Raw genomic sequence first — 23,999 nt, forward strand, 5'->3', positions numbered from 1 at the left:
ATCTATTGCTTCTCCTGGTAGTTCGCTACTGTAAAACGTGCACCAGATCCACTCGCAATCCAAAACTCAACAGAAGTTGGCTGGAGAACACCTTGAAGTTTAATTTTCATTTGCTGAATAATGTTGGAGAGAAAGTCTGCATTAGCACTTCACTGTTACACTGACTGTTTCTCTAACTTTGGAGAAAATTCCCAGGATCATGATGGGTCCCATCTCACTCACGTTGCTACTCCTAACCAATGCTATAATTCAGAACTTCTGTATCTTATTGCATTATCAAAAGCAGTCTTTAATAATTCAGCCCTTTTATAAAAGAACGACCCCTGTCTGTGGGATCCTATGTTTGTGGAGTTAAAAGGAATCACTTCCATTTGGGCTCCGTGTTCCTGGTATAAATATGTTCTACTATTTACATTTCGCTGTGTTCCTAATCCAGGAGTCCGCTGGAGTTTGCCCACTGATGGAATCATGTGCTGCCAGCTCAATCCAGCAGGTGGCGAATTAGGAAGCTTATTCCATGCCATTCCTGAGTATCTGATTTGCTGCAATCAACATGACACTTATGATGAAAGCCACTCCAAACGCACAGATCAGGCTCTTCCTTACACACGTCTGTCTATTCTTCTTTTGCGAATGCACTGTCAGGAGGAAAGAAGAAAGCTGTGAGGACCAGGTAATTTTAATCAAAAAGCAAAAATAAACAACAAATGCTGAAAATTCAAAGACAAACAGGAAACTCCAGATATAATCAGATTTGTGGAGTGGGAAATTGGGTTAACATTTGTTGGGTGCCTTTTCGTCAAACATTTTAAGTTGCAGAGAAGGGGGAAGGAAGGAGTGAACAAAAGGAATGCCTGTGATAGAGTGGAGACCAAGAGACACTGAATGACATGAGTGGTGTAATGATGCTGGATGCGACAGGGTAGTGAAGGCTTGTTTTTCACAGGTGATTGGTCTGGAAGAGATGTAAATGAATGAACAAAAACTGAGGAAAAGGGAAAAAACAATGCTAGATAAATCCATGCCATATTGTGAATACGACATACAGTAATACTCTGTTAACCCCATTTGCTCGGAACTTTGATTGTGCCGGATTGGCAGACATTCCAGACTATTGGATGCTATTCCAATTCACGATCTGACACAATTTTAGTTCACTTTTGTTTAAAACCGTCTCACAGTACTAGAATAAATTTTCCAGCGAATCTGCTAAGTTTAAAGGGAGCACTGGAATCAGGGCTCTGTGTCGAAGGGAGTGCAGGAACCAGCACCTGGTGAATCATCAGGATTTCCGAGCAGATGACAGATTGTGGCAGATTTACTGTCTTGGTATACATCTGTGTCAGTGTAACAAAAACAGGCATTGTGTTCAGTCCCTTATGGGCTTTGTTCAGGATGTTGTAAAAACCCGTGGATGTCATCAGTTGCAACCATAGTGAATAACATAGTATGTGTACTGCCTGATTATGAGGAACTGCGCCAAAGATCTACAATAGGTCCCTGGTTTTGATCCATTCTACACTGAGCTAGAGCCAATAAATGAGGCGGTAAATTGTCTGCTTGCTTAGATGCTCATTAGAGATCTCAGATCTGTATTTTGAAGAAGAGAAATGTAATTTCACACAATGGCTCTCCGATATGTATCCCCTAACCGGCATTAGAAAAGTATCTGGTCATTATCACATGTGGGAGCTTGCTGTGCACAAATTAGCTGTTGCCTTTCTTGCATTACACCAGTTACTAAAAATATATCTCATTGGCTGTAAAGCCTTTGGGATGTACTGAGGATGCAAATAGCACAATGTAATTGCGAGTGTACTGTGATTAGGTGCAAAGAATGAAAAGGTATTGACTGGAAATGTTCCTCTCTTCACAGATGCTGGCTGGCCTGCTGATTATTTTCAACATTTTCTGTTTTTATTTAGTGCTGCACCAGTTCTCCCACTAATCCAGAAGTGCAGGAGAGAAAGAATCAGTTGAGATGCTTGAGATGGTTACAAAGGGTTTCCAGTGTGCACGTTCGATGATTGGGCTTGAATGTGATCATCCAGTCGTTGAATAGCTTGACGACAGCTATTGGGTCAGCCACGAAGAGTGATTGTTCAAATCAAAATAACTACTCATATTGGGAGCCACTTGAATCCCTCCATATACCAGACAGACTCTGGTCTGTGTTTGGTTCTAGTAGGGTAAGGATTCCACAGGCCCATACTACACGCTCTTAATATCAACAAGACAGATGTGATGACAAAATAAACTAAGTTCCAATTTCTGATTCTCTTTAAGTAAAAGGTCTTGTAGCTGAGTATTATTAAGGCAATTCTAGTCATCTATTTTTGTTGAAGATAGAATGTTAAGCTTTTAGAAACTTGACACAAACCCTGTTTAATTACAAAGGGTATTAATTACACCAGTAAAATATGCCACTGTTCACTTTACTTCAAGAAGAACAGAGCTAAGTTCCTTAACTCAAGTCAGATTACTTAAGGAGAGAAGGTTTTATATTTATTTAAAACTTTAGTCAGAAACAAAACCAAACAAGCTTCCACTTTCTTTCCAACTAATGACAAGACTGAAGTGAACATCAACGGTATGTTCTGTCATACTTGAAATCTGTTGCTATTAAGAAATGGATATTGTCATGTTCCAGAATTCATTGCAAAATAATTTCTTCTTCGGCATTGCCTCAGGATTGTTGCCACTCCAGTTCTGCAAGTCCTGAAGTGATCAATGAGACCAATGGGAACAGCAGACACTGACACAGAGTAGGCAGCAGGTTGTTGACGGGATGAGTGGGTGGGTGGTCTGTGAGGTGGTCAACTCCTTCAGCCATTCACAGAGGGTCCCTGTGGGCTTCCAGCACATTATTTCAAGGTTGTCAATGCCCTGAAATCATCTTTTTCCACTTTGAGCAGTCATGGGCTAGGATTCCCAGCATGTTCACTTCAATACGGAGACTTTGAATACATCCTTGAACCTTTTCCCTTGACTGCCTGGTAACCTCTTCTGTGACAGAGCTCGGAATAGGGCGCCTGTTCCAGGAGTCTGGTGTTGGGCCTGCCAATGTAGCTGACTGGGTGTAAATAGAACTTCAATACTTGGCCTGGGACGTTGCTGACATTAGTTCAAATATCCTTCCAGTGAATTTGGAAGATTTAATGGCCAAAGCGTCATTGGTATTTTTCCAGTGTCTTGAGATGCCTGCTGTAGGTAATCCAGCTCTCAGAAGCACAGAGGAGGGCAGAGATCACTGTTGACCAATAAACCATGGGCTCTGTAGCAAGTCTGAGGTCTTGATCTTCAATCAGCCCAAGGTTGTGCTGTGGCATTGAGGGCAGTGGTGAATTTTATCATTGATGTTTGCCTTTGCTGAGAGGTGCTTGCTGAGAAATGGGAAGTGGCATTCTATTTCTAAGTCCTCACTGTAAACCTATATTGCCTGAGGATAGTGTAATGCAGGGATGGATTGGTGGAGGACCTTTTAACTTCCAGATGTTGAGTGTAAAGCCCATCTTGTATACTTCAGTGAAAGTGTTGACAATGGCTTGGAGCCTGACCTCTGAAAGTACACCGACACATGTGTCATCGGCACACTGCGGCTCGGTTTCTGAGATTTGGTACCGGAATATATTTGGCACAGAATAACACTGAATAAATGAATACCTTGAACAGTGCACATAGAGAAAAAACTGCTTATAAATGGCATTAAAGGATCTGAGAGTTCAGTACTATAACGTGAAATGTGAGAGGGAGCGAGAAAAAATGAGAAACATGATCAAGGGAATAGGTGACAGGTGGTGTGTTCTTCTGGCCACCCTCCCATCTCTGTAATCATCAGCTCTTCTGAACTTGACTTCTCACACTGTAGCCATCGTTCTTGTGCACACTGACTTGCATCGTCTCCTAGGCTAGTAACGATTCAATTGAAAAATTCTCATCTATTTCTCAAATTGCTTCAAAGCTGCACCCTCCCTGGCCTCGAAATTCGTTCTTATCCAAAGAGGTGTATTAGACTGCATGAGTGCCAGTGTTGTATGAGTAGCCTCTGCCTATTAATCCCATGCAGTTGGAGTATGCTATCCCATTGCCAACAAGAAAATTTCTATGCTTGTTTTGGATGTACAAAGCTCCATTTTCCTGATAACTGCACAATGCAGAATAAATGTGTTGCTGCCAATAATGCACAAAATCATTGAGATGCCATCAAGTATTGCTCAAAATATAATGTTTTGCAACTGAATTCCTAAGCCTAAATCTCTATAACCCCTTCAGATCACGTCCAGTTCTGATGTCTTATACATACATTGTTTTAATTGCCCCACCATGCCAGCAGCAGCTCTGATGAAAAGATTTCGACCTGAAACATTGACTTTTTGCTCTTCCCACAGATGCTACCTGACCTGCTGAGTATTCCATCAGGTTCTGTTTTTATTTCTGCAGTAGCTCTCCTTAGTTCTGGAATTCCCTCCATAAACCACCTCTCTTTTCCTCCATTACCTCTTTCTCTTCTTTGTTAAGGCACCACAGAAAACTAAACTTTTAGACCAAGCTTTTAGTCAACTGCCCAAATCTTTCTTTTTTTGCATTGTCAATATGTTTCTGTAAAGGCTCTTTCAAAGCATCTTGGGTGATTGTACTATGCTAAAGGAACTGCAGCAGTGAAAGTGATTGTTGCTGATTTGTAAGTGAATAGATTGGCAGTTTGGATAATGAACAGCACAACATCAGAAATGGTTAAGAATCTCTCAATTGGAACTTTGACGTGGGAAAAGTGCAAGGGAAATTAAACAGTAGGATGAAGGAAGGGCCAATTAGGCTTTAATGGATGTAAAAGTTCTTGGCAAACCGAGATAGAAGAATTCTCTGCTTGTTGTGCATTAGCAACTTTGTAAACAAAACTTTATTATTGCTAGTGGAATCAAAAGAGTTTTGAAAAGATGAACTCAGTAAGCTGATTTTTGAAATAGGAGGCTAGTATTTAACAAATTGCATCAGAGCATTTACTGCTCTGTTCTTGTTAATGTCTAAGCTCCCTGCATTTTGGGGAGGGATTCCTAACATGGCCTGGTCATCCATAGCACTTAAAACAAATGGGCAATTCATTAAATGATTTAAATCAGGATCCTATGATATTGGTACAAACCCATTGCAATCTATAGGTATCAATGATGTTGGTAGTTAGTGATGACAATCTAACCAATAGCTGTTACAGGGATTAGTGCTGTTCATTCAGTAAATTTGATTTCTTTTTGGTCTCAAAACCAGGGCAGTAAAACTCCAATATCCCCCAATTCGATCGTTCAGAAACCCCAATGGTTCAGCATCTGGCTCACCAAGCCCAGTTTCCCATGTTCCTTTTAAACTCAGCAGGCCCTGTTTCTTCCACTCCCTTTAAACTCACAAGGGCCCTGTTTCTCATGCTCCCTTTAAGCACACCCAACCCTGCTTCCTGTGCTCTGTTTAAGGTCACTGGGCTCTGTGTCCCTCACTTCCTTTAAAGTCTCTGGGGCCTTGTTTCCAGTGCTCCCTTGAAACTCATTGGGGTTTGCTTTCTGCACTTACTTTAAATTTACCAAGTTCACTGGAAAATTCATAATACCGCTATGTAACATTTAAAAAAAAGTGTATTGTTGTATTTTAAATAAGTGTATTGGGGTATTAATAGGAGTAATATCCAGAAAATCTGCCTGTCTGGCACCACTGAAGTCCCAAGGGTGCTGGATTATCAGAGTTTTACACTATTAATGTTCTCTTTAGCTCCATTAAACTTGAACAATGTCTGCATCTTTGTGCCCCTCCAGAAGAATTGCTACCCAACTCCATTCACCCTGTATCAATTCACCCTGCTCCCCACCCCCAAATCACTTGCCCTCCTCACTTGAATCACTGAATCTTTGGACCCTTTTCATTGAGAGAATTTGGTCATATCACTTGCTGGCAATACCAGGTGTAGTCCATCAGCAGGCACGCTACAATTATTGACAAAAAACAGGTATTGGCCCATTAGTGTTCACAAGCTGGTATTTGACAACGTTTGACCTTACAGAAGATGCCCACAGCAGTGAATGCACAAAGATCACACATGGCTCAGAAACTCTATACCCTTTTACCTGATTAAAAAAAATTCAAAACAGACAATAACGTTATTCAGGTTGGCAATGGGTTCGTAGAGTCACAAATAGCTTTATTAGTACCCTACCACGGTGTTGCTGAGTTAGAGTTGCAGAGATCATGGTGCAGAATAAATAGGTCAGAATTCCAACTGCTTAATCTCACATCATTCCCATGAGGCTGTGGGTTGAGGGCTTTAAATAAGTTGCTACAATTGAATGAAGGATCCAGAGCTCTGTTGTGATATTTCTGTATTTTAGTTATTGGCGAATTGTCTTCATGAATGCACTGAGACAATACGACAAAAGCGGAGAGATTTATCGACAAGATAGCATCCATACATTTTGAGTCTTTCAGCTGGCAGAATGAATACCTGTGACAATGTTACATTGTTCAGAAGCAGACACACTGCATGACTCCCCTGTCTAAACAGAATAACAGCTTGAACACAGATACATAGATACTAGGAGAATTCCATGCTGAAGGATACTGTACAGTACACTTTGCTGCCCTTCTCTTAAAGCAACAGGGAGAGATACAACTAACATCAATATACGCATTTAATCAAACATTTATAAACATAATCTATTAACTTTTGTTCAGAGTTTTTCCATCATTTTTTGGTGTTTTGGACTTTAGTTCTGGATATCAGCTGAAAAAAGGTTTTGTTTCTTTGTCAGAGTTCCTCGGATGTGGTACTTTACTTCCTGAATTCTACACCAGATTCAACTTGAACAAAACTTTATCCTTCACCATCCAGACTGGGTTTACCTCTAGCAGTTTATCTACATGAGCTCTGTGGAATCCGTCACCAATTTCAAACAAATATCTTTTGGTTCTGCAAATATTTACTGTGGCTCTTGCCTCCCACTTGAGTGAACTTAACCTGAAAGATGGATTAGTTGTTATATGCTTGAAATTAGTTGTTCTGCTTGAAAATGTTTTCTTTCAGATTAGTGTCATGGTGACATTTTGAATCAACTGCATAGGTTCAACTCTAGAAGTTATTTTTGGTTGAACAAGGTTCAAGTGTGTTCTCAGTCTTTTCTTCATCAAGAGTTCTGCTGTTTTACACCCTGTGATATGTGCAAAGTTGTTCTGCACTTCAGCAGGAGACTGGACAACCAACGTTTCATGCTGAGTTTTGAATATCCCTGCAACACAGGCTTCTTGAGAGCTTCCTCAACCATTCTGATGAACCTGTCAACTTTCCCATTTGAAACAGAATGCTTTGAGATTTATGACCATTCCATTTCAGAAAATCTGCTAATGTAAAGCTGTTGGCAGAAACAGCCTCTTCTAGTAAACCTATCATAATGAATAAGGAGATCTTCACTTGCTTAGCCTTTCTTTCATTCATTGTCTGTACTTGCTTCCTTCTTGTTCCACATCCATTTCACATTCATTTTCCACAAGGGATGTAATGGCCTAAGCACAGTCACCAGATCTGGAAGGATTTTTAAAAATTTTATTCCAAAATAAACTTTATTCATCATAAAAAACAAACTATATACAACAATAAAACAGTGCAAACCTTTACATTCGTGTACGGATCCATCATTAGTGTTACCTTTTTATATAAAAAAACACAGCACCGATGTGGCTCCCTGGGGGCTACCCAGTCCTGTATTTACAATATTTAAGCGGCTTTCTCGCCTGACCCTGCCCCTCCCTCTCCAGTGGCAGAAGAACCCTAAACTGTAGTCCTTCCCCACTGAGCCCTTGCGTTGGCTGCACCCAGCTTCAGTGCGTCCCTCAGCACGTACTCCTGCAGCCTGGAAAGTGCCAGTCGGCAGCATTCCCCTACGGACATCTCACAGTGCTGGGAGACCAACAACTTTCGGGCAGACCAAAATGTGTCTTTCACCGAGTTGATGACCTTCCAGCAGCAGTTGATGTCCGTCTCTGTGTATGTCCCCGGGAACAGCCTGCAGATCAGAGAATCCTCTGTTATGCAACTGCTGGGGATGAACCATGACAAGGACCCTTGCATCTTTCGCCACACCCTCCTTGCAAACCCACAGCCTGCAAAGAGCTGGGCGACAGTCTCGTCCCCAATGCAGTCCTCCCGGGGGCAGCGCGCGCTGGGAGTGATGTTCCGACCATGCAGGAAGGATCTGATTGGGAGGGCCCCTCTCACTGCCAGCCAAGCGAGGTCTTGGTGCTTGTTGGTGAGTTCTGGCGATGAGGCATTCTGCCAGATGGTCTGGACAGTCTGCTCAGGGAACCACCCCACAGTATCCATCGAGTCCTTCTCCTGCAGTGTTTGCAGGATGTTCCCTGCTGACCACTGCCTGATGGACTTGTGGTCAAAGGTGTTGGTCTGGAAGAACATTTCCACGAAGGACAGGTAGTGTGGCAACGTCCAGCTGACTGGGGCATTGCGCGGCAACGGGGCCAGGCCCATCCTTCCAACACCAGGGACCGGTAGAACCTCGGCACGTAGTGACACTTGGTGCCTACGTACTTTGGTTCCACACACAGCCTGACGCAGCCACAGACGAAGGTGGTCATCAGGATGAGGGCAACATTGGGGACGCTTTTGCCCCCATTGTCCAGGGATTGTGCATGGTGCCCCGTCGGAACTGCTCCATCTTCGATCCCCAGATGAACCAGAAGACAGTTTTCGAGCCAGAGGAGCAAGGAACAGGCCACACCTGCGCCAAGTATAGCAGCCCTGAGAGCGCCTCACACCTGATGACCAAGTTCTTCCCAGTTATTGAGAGGGAGCGCTGTTCCCACTGTCCCAGTCTCTGCCTCACCTTCCCAATCCGCTCCCACCAATTTTTGTTGCACGCCCCAGCTCCTCCGAACCAGATCCCCAGCACCTTCAGGTAGTCAGGCCTGACGGTGAAGGGGATGTTGGATCGGTAGGGCCAGCTGCCGAAAAGCATGGCCTCGCTCTTTGTGTGGTTAACTCTGGCCCCTGATGCCAACTCAAACTGGCTGCAGATGTTGATCAATCTGCGAACTGACCTTGGGTCTGAGCAGAAGACAGCGACATCGTCCATGTACAGGGAGGTTTTCACCTGGGTGCCCTCACTGCCTGGCAACATCACCCCTCTGATGCTCTTGTCCTTCCTGATGGATTCGGCAATATGAACAAGACAGGGGAGAGACGGCAGCACTGCCTGACTCCAGACTTAATGGGGAAGCTGTCTATTTCCCACCCATTGATTTGGACTGCGCTACTGATGTCTGTGTAGAGCAGTTGGATCCAATTCCTGATTCCCTCCCCAAAGCCCATTTTGGAGAGCACATCCAACATGTACGTGTGTGATATTGCACATGGCACGGCAGGCACCATCTCTGGGAATGGTCTGAGCTCAAGTATTGGTCACTACTTCTTCCTTCAACAGCTGTACGCTATTGGCCTCAACCTTTAAAGCAGGGCGACTCCTTGTTGTAAAATGATTTGTTTCAACTCCATTGTATGCTTATGTAAACTGAACACTTCTTAGAAGATTTTTTTTCCTTTATTGTTGTTTAATCAACAGATCATTTTGGTTACAAGAACAATGATCTACTCCTTGAAGGAATTTATCCATCGTGGCCCAAAGGATTGTGGGCGAAAATATGATTCCACAAGGTAACTTGTTATGTATGTCCTCTTTATGCATGTTAGTAATCAGATTCTGCTGTCTATTTTTGTCGGCATTCAAATATGTGTGGCACAGGAGAGGTACGTTTGATTCTTCTAACTTCCTGCATGGGTTTTGTGAATATGGTCCATAGTCTATGGCTTGATTTGACTTGGCAGTCTCTGCACATCTGTGCAGTTTTGTCCACCTCATACACAACCACTGTGCACTCATTCTGGTCTGTTTACACAAACAGATCATTTTATTCTCATCCAACCAGTTCTTTTAGAGAATATAGTACTGGTCCTTGCTCAGAACAGTCTAGATTTGCATCCGGTGTGATGTTATTATGCCCATGATACCCCATTGGGCCAGTGTAGCTGTCTTTGAGCACATCATCATACTTGCCAACAATGTGTCAAAGCACAACTTTGAAACATCAATATTAAAAACATTCCTCCAATGTAGCTTGAGTTATCTCACCCATTCTTTTTCCTGTTAAAGTTGTCCCATTTTCATATTCTGCTACAGTGATGGCTGTGCTTCCTGTCTATTCTGTTGCACAGTGCACTTCATTTTCCCTAATGTCCATAATTCCTTTTCAGGCAGGGTTTCAATGTAACCAGTTTTCTGGCTGAATTTGGTAGAGGATGTGCTTTGATTCATTATCGAACGGTCTGCAGCAGTTTCAATTTGCATGCTAATGCTTATTGATTATTAATCCAGAACTTTATTTAAAGTTCTGGATAAGTTCTGGACAAATATTCAAAACTACATCTGTCTTCTGCTATTCCAGATTGTGGCATAGATACTAAACTATCCCGCTCCCTCTGACAAAGGGTCTTCAACTTATTAACGGAGACAATACAGAATTGTTCAACCTGTTAACTGTGTTTTTCTCCCAGGATGCCACCCATTTTGCAGAATGTTTTCAACATTTTCTGGTTTTGTCTCACTCTCTGATTGTTGGAATGAACTTCCAAGCAATGAAGTTTTCCTTTCCGTTGTCATTTTGAATTGCCACTGTTGTTGTTTGCTTTGGCCTTGCATCCGAAGGCTGTAGATTGTGACTTTTCTTTGGGCAAATAAAGCAATGTGGCAAATAATAGCTGCCATTGAAGAAAGAACAACTGACTGAACAATTCTCACCAGCATGCTTTGGAGTTAGCTATGTAGCTTTGGACTTTGCTTCAGCGCACAGAATGCAGTCTTCATCCATACCAGTCACTTGCAGTGTATAAACTTCTGTAGCAGTTTTGGCACCACCATCTCCAAATTTGAACATCAGTCTTTGCCTGCTCAACAGATTTTGCTGAATGTGTTTGTTTACCAGTCCACACACAAAAATAATCGTGTAAGGCATGATCTAAAAAAGCACCATATTTGCAATGCAACAATATGTACTTAAAATAAAACAATTAAATCACTCTCTCACCCTTCTTCTGGCTCCTAGAACCAGGCTCACAGGACTCAGCTGCTTCAGATTAAAATAATTTCCCTAAATAATAATCTGTACAATTTCTTTAACTAAAACACAGGCATAAATGATCTCCTGGCACTTATGCCTGCAACCGCACCAAGTGCTACACGTGGCCCTACACCTCCTCCCTCACCACCATTCAGGGTCCCAGATAATCCTTCCAGGTGAGGCAGCGCTTCACCTGTGAGTCCGAGGGTGTCATTTATTGCATCAGGTGCTCCCAATGTGGCCTCCTGTACACCGGTGAGACCAGACACAGATTGGGTGACCCCTTCGTCGAGCACCTTCGCTCTGTCCGCTGCAACAGCCAGGACCTCCCGGTGGCCACCCACTTCAATTCCACATCCCACTCCCACACTGACATGTCTATCCATGGCCTCCTCTACTGCCACGTTGAGGCCAGATGCAGGTTGGAGGAACAACACCTCACGTTCCACCTTGGGAGTCTCCAACCTGATGGCCTCAACATCGATTTCTCTAACTTCCGGTAACCCCTCCCCTTCTTTTTCTTCCCCCCCCACCGCCATCTCTTTGTCTTCCCTTATTCCTGTGGCTCCCTTCCCCCACCATGATGATCTTCCCGTCACCTCTCCTCCCCCCACCCCCCCCCATCCTTTATTCCAGGTCCACTGCCTACTCCTACCGGATTCCTTCTTTTTCAACCCTTTGCCTCTTCTACCTATCACCTCTCAGCTTATTACATCTTTTCCCCCACCCACCTACCTTCCCCCTCTCACCTGGACTCACCTATCACCTGATCTCAACCTTTCACCTGCCTGAGTGTGCTCCTCCCCCTCCCCCCACCTTCTTATTCTGGCTTCTGCCCTTTTCCTTTCCAGTCCTGATGAAGGGTCTCGGCCCAAAACGTCAGCTGTTTATTATTCTCCATAGATGCTGCCTGACCTGCTGAGTCCCTCCAACACTTCTTGTGCGTTGCTTCACAATGTCTGGTGCAAGAAGACCTGAGGGTGTTCCATCAGAAATATTGTTTTTTGATGCTCACATATTAGATCATTTGGGCTTCCACAGTATCATTTTAATTCATTTTTGAGCTTTGGCTATTACTGGCAAGGTCAGCATTTATCGCCCAATGAATGCTGCCTTCCTGTGCTGCTACAGTTCTTTTTGTGAAGATACTCCCACAGTGTTGTCGGGGAGGGATTTCCAGGATTTAGACCCAGTGATGATGAAGGACCAGCAATATAATTCCAAGCCAAAAAATGTGCAACTTGGAGAGAGACCTGGAAGTGCTGGTGTTCCTCTGCACCTGCTGTCTCTTTCCTTCTTGGCGGCAGAGGTCAAGAGTCTAGAAGGTGCTGCTGGAGTAGCCTGGGGACATAAATGACGCTCATTTTGTAGATGGTTTACATGGATGCCTATCAAGCGCGTTGCATTGGTCTGGATGGTGTTGAGCTTCATGAAAGTTGTTGTAGCTGAACTCATCCAAGCAAGTAGAGAGTATTCCATCATACACTGGGAAAGGCCCTTGGAATTAGTCACTCACCACAGGATACTCAAGATCTAACCTTCTCTGTAGCTATGGTATTTATGTGGCTGGTCTAGGTTCTGATCATTGGTGACACACAGGATATTGAAGGTGGGCGTCTGTATGATGGTGGTGCCAGTGTATGTCAAGGGTAGGCAGGCACTTCCTCTGGTTGTAAGTCATCATTGTGTGGCACTTTTGTGGCATGTTATTTTCTTTGGCACTTAATCAGTATATGACAGAACATTGACTAGGTGTTGCTGCATGCAACCATGGCCTGCTTCACCTGCTGATGAGTTGCAAATGGAGGTGAACATTGTGTAATTATTTGTGACCATCCCCACCTCAAATCTTATGAGTTAGAAAGGTCATTGATGATACTGCTGAAAATGGTTGGGTCTAGGATTCTGCCCTATGGAACTCCTTCAGTGTGGGGCTGGGATGGCAACCACACCATCTTCCTTTGTGTGAGGTATAACTCCAACCATCTGGCATTTTCCCTTTGATACCAGTTGACTTTAGTTGTATCAGAGTACCTTGCTGCCACACTTGATCAAAAGCTGCCTTGATTTTACGGGCAGTCATTCTCACCTCACCTCTGGACTTCAGCTCTGTCCCTGTCTGGACCAAGGCTGTGATGAGGTCTGGAGCTCAGTGGTCCTGGAGAAACCCAGACTGAGTGTTGGTGAGTAGATTATGGATGAGTAAGTTCCACTTGATAGCACTGTTGGCAACAGTTTTCATCACATTGCTGATGATTGAAAGTAGACTGACTGAGAGGGAATTAGCTTGCTTTTTATGAACAGAATGGTTTTCCACATTGATGGCTGGATGCTGGTGTTGCAACTGTACTGGAACAGTTTAGCTAGAGATGCAACTGGTTCTGGAGTGCAGGTCTTCAGTGCCACAGCTGGGACAGTGTCTGATCCAATTGTCTTCTGCCTCTGAGACGTTCTTTAAATGACCACCCATTTGACATTTGAGCTGAATGGTTCTCAAGCATGGTCAAAGATGTCAAGTTTCCCAATATAGCCAGTGTGGCCAGCTTTGTTGTTCCAGTCCCATTCAACAATCACAGAGCTAAACTCAAAAGCTGCCAGAGTCTGGTGACAAGTCAAGGTTGCTGTCACTTGCCACTGAGTTTTTGTGCCCTACACTTTCATTGGGAGACCCAAAGGCCTTAGACAAATGAGATTCTATGTAAAAAAAAATGAATTCTACCATTATCTAAAACTCACCTCAAACTTACCAAATGAGAAACCTTCAACTCTGAAAAAAAACTCTTTCAGGTTAGCACTGAGACATAGCAGTATACGGTGGAAATTAATTTACAAGACAACACCCTTTAACTAATCATATAGGTTGAGTCTTTTAACTGAGAGTGAATGTCTATGAGTATGTTAATTTGTTGAGAAGCAGGCACACTACATGGTGCTCCTCTCTAATCAGAAGCACAATACGAACACAGACATTGACACAAAGAGAACTGTGTATTCCATGGTTCACGATATATTAACTTTGACTATGTACAAAAGCACACTCCAAGTAGTTGTATGTTTTTGAAAACTAGGTCCTTTGGCTTCATGGGGAAACATAGAACAGGATGTTCCTGTGAAATCCAACGTTTCCCTTTCCCCTCACTCCATCAATTCATCCATGCAAAACCTTCTCCCCAAGCTTGACCACATCAATCCCCTCTATGGAATCAGCTCCTTAAATCATTGCAATTCTTCACCTTTTTCTCTTGAAGACCAAATGTTTAAATCCACCTCTTTGGTCAAGCATTAATCACCATTGCTCCCATCATGATCTTCGGCCTAGAATCCCTTCATTACTCCTACCTTTCTGAAGCATCTTGCGACACAGTTCCATGTTAAAGGAACTACACAATTAAAAATTGTTGAGGACCAGGAAATGTATTGTTGATTACTTATCATATTATACTGCTTCTGTATTATAATTCTTGTAAATAGATTTTAACCCTTCATTTAAATTATTACACCGTAACATATATTGCAATATATTGCCCACTATATGATACTATCTGCTATGAAGATAGTGGGCAATATATGAGGGTCTCAAGCATTGTGGTATAAAAGGGATAATATATTTGTACAAGGTAATTTTAGTGCCCCTACATTGAAATGCTATTAATTTATAAATCGATCAGTATGACAATTGCAGAAGATTTCTTTCTTTGGTTGGGCAACTAGTGATGTTGGCCATTAATTTAAAATTGTTACTGAATGATGTGATAATTCCCTATACAGAGAGTGTCTGGAATAGGGAATGCTTTGGCACAAGAAATGTTTCAACTCCCGATTATTGCATATTTCAAGGTAACCCATGAGAGAAAAAAAAATGAGCTTTGGGGATAAGGGAGGGTAAAGTTCGACATGTCAGATCAGGAGGATAAGAACTCTGAAGGCTACCGTTTTAGTGTGAATCCAAGCAGAGATTCTCAACTAGATTATCCAAACTGATCACAACTGGTTTGGTTGTGATGCCTTATATGATAGACGAGCACAATGACAGTAACAGTCTAATCATGCACATGATGAGTAGCTGATTGGATGAGCTCTCAGCAGGTAGACATTAAGATTTCCCCCAGCTACAGTCAATGTGCCTGATTACAAGGTGATGCATAATGAACCATATGAAGACTGGCAGTATCGAAACAGGCAACAATTTTTGGGTATTTCAACCTTTTTTTGTTTCCTATTTGTTTTCTCTTTATGTCCCCATCTGCAGTTCCCCAGGCTGACAGATCCCAGCCTGTGTCCCAGGGTCACCAATTGATTTATATACATGACTGGGTCATAAACGGCTCTGATCAGCTCCATCTCAGCTTCTTTTTATTTTTCTCTTTCACTCTGAAGCAAAGGCTCAGCTTTGTGTATTTTTAGGTTTTCTACATGTAGAACCAGAAAGAAAGATATTGATATTTAATTTCCTCAGGGATGTGAGAAGGGAGGTAACTCTCCTGAATGCCAATGTGAAACAAAATTTCACAAGACCCTGCTAGCATTCCAATCCCGCCCAGATCATAAAATCTCAGGGTCCCAACAGGACTGCAATTCATAGTGATGTGGTTGCTGTATTTATTTTTAAATTCACTGAGTGTGTACACTTGGACTGCTTTATATCAACTTGGTCAGATTTTGCTTTAACAACCTTTAGAAGTCAACAACAGAAGATTTCAAAGTCACTAAAACTTAAAGGCAACACTTGAATCAGCAATCAAGGGAACTGGCTGAAAATCAGCATTGCATAACTGTCAATATCAGAGTGTATTAAATCCATGGAAATGCATAGTCCAAAAGCTTGAGGCTGTGTGTGTCAGACAGCTCCAAGTAACTGAAGGGTTTCTTGCAATCTTTCTTCCTAATCTCAAATGGTTGGCAGAAATTTTAATTAATTTTGTGACTCATCATTATTTCCAAGAATTAACTCATAAAGGGGTGAGCTACATGAAGATCTGCCATTCTAGAAACCCATATTAATTATACATATTTTGTTCATGCCTCGTGCAATACAAATTTGAATCAATCTATCAGCAGACTCTATAGTTGTGGATAAGCCCTGAATCACTTGCCAGCTGGTGATGAAATCAGAGTTTAAACAAGAATTGATTTCTTAAAGGGGAGCTTGGCCAAATAAAATTGTTGATTTAACAATAGACAATGTTCTATCAAATTTCTCAATTGCATCGTTCACAGAGAAATCTAGCTTGTAACTTTATTTGTTTTTAGGAAAAGCAATACTTCTTACTCAGGATGTAGTTGTAAAGCACCTTTCCTGTAATAAAATAGCTCAATACACAAAGTCAGATATTTATTGAGGATAAAGTGTTCAACCAAGTCAAAGGCTATAGGCAAATTGAGAATGATGAAGACAGGAATTGTAATGTGGTCGTGCTAACAAATAGGAGAGCTACCAGAAAACTAATGCTATCTGTAAAGTGATGCTCTCAACTTCAGATCTATTCTGAAGATTGCTGATTGGAAGGAAAATAAACTATTCTTGTTCTGATTGAAGTAAAAAGAACAACCTTACAAGCAAGAGTGCAGCAATGAATAGAAAGCTGCTGTTAGCACTGAAGAAAATAGGCAAGGTTTGTGACTTTGCCCGGTAACAAAATGTCATAGAAACCTAAATCAAGTAAAATTTGTGGTGACCTTCATTTGATTTATTTTTATTCTTCTTTAGTTGAAAGTGATTCAAGCTAACTTCAAAAATAATAAACTCAGTTTCTCTGTTCTAAATGTACAATGGGCTTACCTTCAAATTCAGTGTGACAGTTACTTGAACTTTCATTCAGGCTCTCCTCCTCTGTTATGATGATGTTCTCAATGTCTTTCATTGTCAAATGGTCCCGAAATGCATGAAATAATATGTGCTTCAGTTCTTCCAGTGTAATCCTCTGCATATCAAACTGGTGGAAAAATAAGAATCAATCCATGGCCAGAATTAAATAATCGTTAGTTAATTTGATGAGAGAATGTTCAGTATCTCAAAGAAGTTGTAACTGAATTATATTTTCAATTAATCTTTCTCAATGTCATTTTCAATCATATTCATTGCCTCCCTGAGCAGAAAGATCCCAGTCACGTTTCTGCCCTTGCAGTCTTTGCGAGTTGACCAACAGGATGCAATGCAAGTTCCTGTCTTGCTCATTAAAATTTGGGCTAGAAGTTTAAAAAGAAAATCAAATATATGCCCTGCTTATAATATACAAGGAGATTCATTTGTGTGTGTTGCAATTTACATTTATATTTATAAGGCAGGTGTATTTAACCTTGGTCCCTGCTGGAAACTCCATTTACTATCCATAACCACATCTCTGGACTGACAATCAGATTGTTCACCATATTAATATTACGTTTGGCCCTGAGATAAGGATTGGACTGTTTTTGAACCCTCGACAAACTTGTTTATTTCTGCCTCAATAACATTACTAATTCCACCTGTTTTGCTAAAAGCATCCCCCGCTTTGCCTAGATTAGACAATTCCAAAGCCCCTCCTGGTCTGCCTCCTATCTACTAATCTCCATAAAATACCTTTGCTGCCCTATCCTAATGCATCAAATCCCATCACCCTGCATCACCAGTGACCTGCATTGTCTCTTTTCAATTTTAAAATTCTCATCCACATTTTCAAGTCTCACTATGATCTTGTCTCTTAACTCTGTTTGTTCTTCCAGCCCGACAGCGCTCCGAGGTCATTGTCTTTCTCCTCTTATGCATCCTATTTTAATCACTCCACCACTGATAGCTGTACCTTCAACTGCCAAGAGCTTAAATTTTGCAAATCTCTCCTTAAAACTCTCCTTCTCTGTCTCTCTTCTTTCAAAATACTCCATAAAACCTTCAACAAGTGAGCTTTTAATCATAATATTTCCTTACGTGGCTCAATGTCAATCTTTTTGTAACATTCCTGTGAAGCTCTTTGGGTTGTTTTACTTTGTTAAAAGTACTTTTTAAATGTGTTGTTCTTATTGCATTATGCCATTAATAGTGTGTACATTTAACCAAATAAAAATATAAATTAAATTAAAATTGTAAAATTTTCACAGACAAAAAAACTTACCCAATTAGTTACTATATTTATTAACCAGTTTAATTTTTCTTTATCCCTTTGTTTAATGGCATCATCATTGGTTTTCTTTGTCTCAGAACAAAATCCCTTCCTTCACTTTAAGTTTCAACTTTAAATTCCTGGGTTTTAACATTGGATGACCTGTCCTTGGCCAAGCACATAGATGCAATCACAAGGAGGGTGCACCAGCATCTTTACTTTCTTAGAATGTTCAGGAGGTTCGGCATGTCACTGAAGACTCTAATAAACTTCTACAGACGTACTGCTGAAAGTTTCCTGACTGGTTGCATCATAGTCTGGAACAGCAATTTGAATGCACAGGAATGTTAAAAGGAATGTTGGACTCAGCGCAATCCATCACTGGCACATCCCTCCCCACCACTGGTAGTATTTACATGAGGCACTGCCTCAAGAAGGCAGTACCTATCATCAAAGATTCCCACCATCCGAGCCATACCATCTTCTCGCAGCTACCATCGGGCTGGAGCCTGAAGTCCCACACCACCAGTTTCAAGAACAGCTACTTCCCTTCAACCATTTGGTTCTTGAACCAACCTGTACAACCCTAATCAGTACCTCAATGTAGTAACACTATGACTACTTTGACCACTTTGCACTACAGTGGACTTTTTTTTGTTCTAATTGTGTTCATTCTTGTATAATTTTGTATAATTAATGTGTAATTTATGTTTTCCTGTGAATGTTGTGTCTCTACTACTATGTGCCTGTGATGCTGCTGCAAGTACATTTTCCATGTGCAGACATGTACTTGTGCATATGACAATAAGCTTGACTTTGACATTTCGATTCAAATGGTAACACATTAGCCCCTACCAGAAGGTTGGTGTGTAAATCCAAGTCCAGGCCTTGAATTCAAATCCAGGCTGACACTTCAATGTCGTACTGAGAGAGTTACGGAAGATCCCTACTTTCCAATGTGGTGCTAAATTTTGGGTCCTGCCTGGTCATGTGAATGTGAACAGATTTCCTGGCACAATTTTTAAAGAGCAGAGACTTCTTGTGTTGTTCTAACAGAAAAGTCTTCCTTAAACAACAGCAGCAAAGTCAGATTGTCGAGCAATTATACCCTGCTGCTTGGGCTAACCTGCTGTGCACAAAGTGACTCCCACATTTCCTATTTTATGGCTGTGACTACATTTCCAAATACTCGGTCATCCTGTGGGCATGAAAGGCATTACACAAATCTTTCTGTCTTTCGCGTACCTCACTTGTTTGTGGCACCTTGCAGGGTATTAATTGACTGATACATTTACTGCAACATAGTCTTTTCACTTCAACCATAATTCCTTTGTTATAAAAGTTTGTCCTTTTCATTCAGCATTATTAGTGAAAATCTGAGTGTAGGTGCTGCCTTATTCATCAATGACAATGGAACTACTGAACTGGAAAAAAAATGTTTCAAATGCATTAGCTTTGAGCAGTACAGCCAAGATGTTGTGCCAGGGGCTGGTAGGAGACAACATCTGTCCTGTGATCTTCCACACATGGAGTTATCAATCTCAGCCATGTACCTATGAGATGTGCCAAACGCAGGGCAGCCTTTTCCTCAGCAGCCAAAGATAATTCAGAAGGTGGGCTGTTTTCCAGGTGTGAGTTTTACAGCCATAATGGTAAAGCCCTGTCAACAGGTGACAGATCTGTTCATTCTTTGACAAGAATGATGTTAAATAACAAGGGCGAAAAGGAGACAAAATGTCCTAGAAAGAATTTGGCTTGACAACTGTGGTGTGCAAGATATAGGAGCCCATTAAAAGGAAGAAAATCAGCAGCACCTGATGACAGGGAAGTCTGAAAAATCCCAGGCAACAGAGCTTCTGTGCCACAGGTTGTACCTAATAAATAGACTGGAATTCTTCAGCAATATAACAGATTATAAATGAGCAAAATTGAGGATATTATACATTTTGACTTTCAAAAAGCCCTTGACTTGGTCTTTCACAGGAGAGTTATGACTACTGTGAAAGCTCTCAGGATCCAAGATTGTAAATTGGATAATTAGTTGGCTAGATAATAGGGAACAGAAGGTAGACATTGATAGTGGTTCTAATTACAAATTGTGAGCAGCGTAATCCCTTGGTAATGGTCCTATGACCTTTACTGATGACCTTTGTGAATGCTTTGTAAATACTATATCTACTTTAAAGATGATACACATGGAGAAAGCAGAATATTCCAAGGTGAAGAATTATTCAGAGAGCGGTGTAGGCGCTTAGCAATTGTGAGATCAATATTCTTTCTTAATGCTCAGTAATCTGATGCACAGCAGGAATACACAGGAGACATAATGTTGAGTAGAGAGCATCAGAACAAGGATATCTGTGCAATATTGAATCATACAGAAAGTGTTTAGAAGCAAAAATATCAGACTTGATAGGAACAGTTGTCAAACGAAATCCAGAATGTGGAAAAAAATAATGGCATGTGAAATGTGCACACCATTATTAATGTGTAAATAATCCAGATGAGAAAGGGATACAGGTTGTGAATCACTACAAATTGCTGAATTATTCACACACTAATAATGGCTTCCCCATTTAATCTGATGCAGAAATTTATGTACGTACTTAATGATGTAAATACATGTGTAATGGTGAGGTGTGGCTTCCCACAATGTACTCAACCTCTAATCTCCTCAAAAGAATGAAACAGCTTTTCCGATCTTTCCAGGTTTGCCTTGCAAACCTGGGATTCTTGCCAAGTCCTGTGTAGATGCCCTGCCGCAGAAAATTCTGGGACAGTGTTTAGTTTAAGTCTTGGAAGGTAATGATAACAACAGGGTGTCAACCTGAAACATCAACTATCCCTTTGTCTCCACTGATGCTGCCTGACCTGCTGAGTTCATCCAGCAGTTTGTTTTTTTGATCCCAGGATCTGCAGTCCCTTGTGTTTCTGCCTTAATAAGAACACCCTACTGATTTGCTGTTCCTTCATCATTCATGGATCTAAATCCTGGAACTCCCTACACAAAAGCATTTTGGGAATATCTTCACCAGAAGGAGTCCTGAGATCCAAGAATGCAGCTCACTGTCAGCTCAAGGGTAATCAGGGATGGACACGAAATGAACCAGAACCTGAAAAATGAATTAAAAGAAAGTCCATTGGAGACTCTGTCATGTTGAAGTATCAGATACTGATGGCACACAAGTTTTCCTCAGGCAGTCCTTGGGGTTAAAGTTTCCATTCTGGTTTTGTGAGTTCTGGGGTGATGACCATGAGACCAATGTGGTACCAGATGGGACAGGTGGTGTCAGCTGGGGTGGGTGGGTAAATCGCTTGTGAGGTGATATACTCCTTCCCCCCTTAATGCAGGGCTTCTCTGTGCTCCCAAAGCATAATGTTAAGGTTTTCAATGCCATCTCAAGTGCTCCTTCTCTACTTCGAATGGTCATGGGCCAGAAATTCCTTGGAATCAGTGGGGATGTTGCATTTCCTCAAGAAGGCTTTGAGAACGTCCTTGAATCTTTTCCTCTATCCATTCATAATCTCTTCCCATGATACAGCATTTGTTTCAGGACTCCAGTGATGGGCATTGGAGTGATGTAGCCTGCTCAAAGTAGTGACTGAGTTCAACTAGGGCTTCAGTACTGGGAATACTGTCCTGGGAGAGGGCACGGATGTTGGAAGTGGAGTTGGAAGATTTTGCAGAGACACTGTTGGTAGTATCTTTCCAGGGCCCTGAGATGCCTGTTGTAGGTAGTCCCACTCTCAGGAGTATATAGGAGGACAGGGATCGCTGCTGTGCCACATCTAAGGTTTTGATCTTCAGTTTTCCTCAATTGACTAAGTACTGCACAGGCACATTGGAGCTGATGGTGAATTTGATCACCATCTCCCTTCACTGAGAGATGGCGCTGAAGATATGGGAAGTGGTCCACGTTTTCCAAGGTCTCACCACGAGTGAGGCACAGAAGGGGCACATTGGTAGAGAACCTTTTTTTGCAAATGTTGTCCATAAGGCCCATCCTCCTATATGTTTTGATGATGATGATGCACAAATGCCACAACATTGATAGCTTCCCTGAGGGATATTATTCCCCACTCGGCCAAGAACACTCCACAGTTCCAATCAAAGCAGAACTAGTTTTTGTTCTGCCAAATACCCAGAGTTGGTTCCGTTCCCAAATACATTCTTGCTGTGATACATAATATCATAATCAGCCAATGAACACAGTATCTCAGCATTAAACATCAGAAACTGATAACTTTTAATGATGAAACAAACATTTCACATCAAATTGAGTGTAATGGTGTTTCTCTAGGTACTGGGAGGATTCAATTCTATTCTAAAATACAATGGGTCTAAACATTGGTCACATTCAGAGGCTGGGCACATGCATAAGAATGGGGAGACAATGGGTGGCACCAAAACCATCTAGCAATGTGTGATTACTTCATGGCAGCTGAGTTAGGGAAGGTTACACCAGAAATTCATGCTCATACCTTTCTTCCATGACATCAGCAATCAGTGTGCTGTTGCTGGGCTCGAGGCTGATATGTGCAGTGACTTGAACCTTTTGTAGCTGGCCAGCAATACTCAAATCCAGGTCAGCAAAGACAACTCCTCACCTCACAATCTACCTCATCGTGGTCTTGCACCTTATTGCCTGCCTGCACTGCACTTTCTCTGTAACTATAACACTTTATTCTGCATTTTTTTTTTTGCTTTCCCCTTGTACTACCTCGATGTACTGATGTGATGAAATGATCTGCACGGATGGCATGCAAAACGAAGTTTTTCACTGTATCTCAATAACCAATTAACAAACCATCTCCCTTCCAGCCAATTCTACCAACTCCATACCATATGTTGCAAACTTACTCAAAAACAATCTCCATCAAGCAGGATTCAGAAATACATTGAATCACACCATCACGCACACTATCCCAGCACTAAGACCCACGCCTCAGAGTTATACAAACTGCCAGCAATTCAACAATGGTAGGCTTCCCTCTCCCTCTCAGCACAAACTGACGCACAGTCTCAATATTACCAGTGTGTGTGCCTACATTACCTCAGCGGCCTGATGGAGAGAGTGCTTGTAAGCACTGGAGCTACTGCTCCACAGAGTCCATGGGCAATGATGAGACCATGGAAGACGACAGCAGGCTAATGACTAATCCTTCTCTGCACGTTCCCACTTAACCATCCTCCCACACTCCCTTCTGATTTACAAAGTGCAGCTGATACAGGCTTCCCGCCTCCCTGCTCCTTCCCTCACCCATCACACTGCCTTTAGTCAGGCCCTGTCAGAAAACTTTCTATTTCTTGTCTGGGGTGGATATTTAGTGCTCCCAATCCTTAAGGACAATCCAGACAAAATGAGCTGTAATTGGTTTACTTTGTACAGGTTCCAATATCCCCAGGAGTAGGCCCCAGTCTCCCGGAAATTTAAAGACCTTTCTTCTGAATCACCTCTTCAGCCACACTTTTATCTGTGCGACACTCTCAGCACATGGCACAGGGTAATCTGGAAAATACCACTTTTTGAGGTCATCTTTTTCCTAAATCCTTAAAATCTGCTTGAATGCTATAAGGGGCTTACCTATAGAAGAAGGTTAAGGGGTGTGCAGAATGGGCATTGATTGTCCTGCTGGAAAGCTGAGCACAACATCAAAGTCCAGCTCCAACCTTGCACAATGCCTCCCACAGACCTGAGTATCCATCTTTCCTCACCAGCACGGAAGTGGCTGCTATCTACATTTCAACATCATGCAACTTCT

At 42.0% G+C, this 23,999-nt stretch overlaps 1 protein-coding gene across 1 annotated transcript in view; it reads right to left on the bottom strand.

Annotated features, from left to right (window-relative positions):
- Positions 1-227: 227 nt before the first annotated feature.
- caln1 (calneuron 1) overlaps positions 228-23,999 on the bottom strand; it is a 276,804-nt gene continuing 253,032 nt past the window's right edge. Inside the window, exons 5-6 of the mRNA XM_052035670.1 lie at positions 16,940-17,093; positions 228-638 (exon numbers count right to left, since the gene is read on the bottom strand). Of these exons, the coding sequence (XP_051891630.1) occupies positions 511-638; positions 16,940-17,093 (282 nt within the window). The 3' untranslated portion in view covers positions 228-510. The remainder of the gene's footprint in view (positions 639-16,939; positions 17,094-23,999) is intronic.

This window comes from Pristis pectinata, chromosome 21 (genome assembly GCF_009764475.1).
Source record: "Pristis pectinata isolate sPriPec2 chromosome 21, sPriPec2.1.pri, whole genome shotgun sequence".
Classification (NCBI taxonomy): Eukaryota; Metazoa; Chordata; class Chondrichthyes; order Rhinopristiformes; family Pristidae; genus Pristis; species Pristis pectinata.